General features: G+C 39.0%; 1 protein-coding gene across 1 annotated transcript in view; it reads right to left on the bottom strand.

Moving 5' to 3' along the window:
• Window position 1: 1 nt before the first annotated feature.
• The window catches only part of LOC103129161 (sodium-coupled neutral amino acid transporter 2-like), a gene marked incomplete at its 3' end in the record, with an annotated part of 8,291 nt that continues 6,115 nt past the window's right edge, over window positions 2-2,177 (bottom strand). The window contains exons 6-9 of the mRNA XM_016664857.1: window positions 2,030-2,170; window positions 1,857-1,936; window positions 1,641-1,741; window positions 2-55 (exon numbers count right to left, since the gene is read on the bottom strand). Of these exons, the coding sequence (XP_016520343.1) occupies window positions 2-55; window positions 1,641-1,741; window positions 1,857-1,936; window positions 2,030-2,170 (376 nt within the window). The remainder of the gene's footprint in view (window positions 56-1,640; window positions 1,742-1,856; window positions 1,937-2,029; window positions 2,171-2,177) is intronic.

Here is a 2,177-nt window from a genome sequence, read left to right as displayed (position 1 = left end):
ATATCGTGCTTGTAGTAGATTGAGTAGGTGTGGAGCAGCTCAGGTCCCACATGGACTGAACAGAAATATGACAGAGATCACTCTAGTTACTTACTTCTTATGGCTAAGAACAGTTTGATTTAACGCCAACTCAGCTGAAATTATATGTAATTATTAAACATTAACATGCTAACACATAAAACCAGGGTGTGTAGCATACCTAAAACAATACCCTCGATGTTTTCTACATGGAAAATGTAATTTCTGTTTCATCCAGAGAAGGAAACAGAGTCATAGTGAACACATCTCTCTGAAGCTGTAGTACTGTTGCCCACCCAGTACCCCACTGAGACAATGCCGTACCTACAACCAGATTAAAAGCCAACCTAAATGAAGCAAATCCAGCTTAATTGATTTGACACCTTCTAAATATTTACATTTTCACGTCCCTCAAGGCACTGATTAAAGATCAAAGTTGTGGCTGCCATCGGAGGCAGTTATACAGTTTGGTTTAATTTGATGATTTTAAGTTGATGTAAAATATTTTATGTTTATTATAAGTTGTGCAAAGGTTACCGGAGTGGAACCAACGTTTAATTTGTTGTTTCATTTAGGCACATATTTTTAGTTACACGCCGCACTCTGTAGAGGGCAGCATGCTTTATTATTTTCTTAATTGATGGAGAGATTTGGTGAGGCACCGAGGCTCGGTAGCTGGATTGACAGAAGAGGCTGCAGGAGTTTCTGTATTAACCCTTTCAGGTTGAAGCGGCCAATGAGGTACGCATTTTTGTATTTTAGTTTTGTTTGTAAATAGAATGTTTATTTTAAGAATTTGTCAAGTTTGTTAGCCACGTGTTGGATGACGTAATGAGTCTGTTTTTTTTGTAAGTCAAGCCATTTTATTGTAAATGTTTTACCGTAGTTTTGTCTTTCTTTCTGTAAAATGTATTTTATGTCTTTTGTACAGTTCTCACGGCATAATTATTAAATGCCAGTAACTATCAAGAACGCCTTGTGTCCGTTTTCTGCCTGGAGGGAGTTATAAAAGTACTAAGGAGAAGTAAGAATTATCATTAACCTCTTCTAGACACAAACCAGCCCTGCTTCAAACCCAGACCAGGGTTGTTGCATTAGCACTTCAAGCGCGGTCCCACCTTTAAACAATAAAAATGGCGTATTCAATTGTATTTCATTTTCTTTTGGTTTACATTATATTCAACAAGACAGCACAGCTCCTAGGATCACTGGGACACTCAAACCCCTCCATCACGATAAGGTGGCAGCTCATGGACAGGTGTATAACCACCAACTCGATTTCCTGTTTGTTAGAATAAATAAAATCAACCTGAATGTGTCTGTCGTGACGTCATCCTACTGGACCTGAGACGAACACAGAACGGTTACATATCTATCTGCTAATCACACTCCTTGCTGGATCCTCCTGTTAAATCCTGTTATTTAACAGGATTTAAATTATCCTGTAATTCTTGTGTTTTGTTGTTTTTTTTGTTCAGCTCTTCATTAAATCTTTAAAATTTCCTCAATGTCTCAACCTGCTGCATTTTGGGTCCAACACCAACACGCATCTTGACAACATCTCAATACTGCTAACAATCTAAATCTACCACACTGTAGTTTTTAAATCTTGCCCAACTTACTGTTGAAGGTGAGGTATCCAAAGAGGGCGGCCAGCAGGTACATGATGAACATGGCCAGGAAGGAAACATTGGCCACATTCTGCATCTTTCGGCGTGAGCGGCTGTTCAGGGAAGGAGAGTTTTATTTAGACACGAGACCAAACTTTAAAGAAATATAACATTGGTTTAGTTTAAACCTCATAGTACTTTGTGTTAAATCCATGCAGCAGCACTTACTCTTTGAGCTCATCATACATGGGTAGGATAGCAGGATGGCTCACGAAGGCAAAAGTGAGGATGGGTACAGCATAGACAGTCTGGAGAGATGGAAAAATACAAGGATTAGAAGTTATTCTTTGAGTGTTATTGAAAATATTCATATCTGTTTAATCTGCAAGAGATTCATTTACCTGTGAATTGAAGACAAAGTATTTAGGCTTGCAAGTGTCATCATCTGTAGTGGCGTTGTCGCTGTGGGGGGTGATGTTGAACATATTCATGGTTTCATTTCCAGTGTCAGGAAGAGGCAGAGGGCATGGCGTCTGGAACTTCTTTATG

This window comes from Poecilia formosa, unplaced genomic scaffold (genome assembly GCF_000485575.1).
Source record: "Poecilia formosa unplaced genomic scaffold, Poecilia_formosa-5.1.2 Scaffold520, whole genome shotgun sequence".
Classification (NCBI taxonomy): domain Eukaryota; kingdom Metazoa; phylum Chordata; class Actinopteri; order Cyprinodontiformes; family Poeciliidae; genus Poecilia; species Poecilia formosa.
The sequence above is the reverse complement of the archived record's forward strand: the minus strand, read 5'-3'. Positions and strand labels throughout refer to the sequence as shown.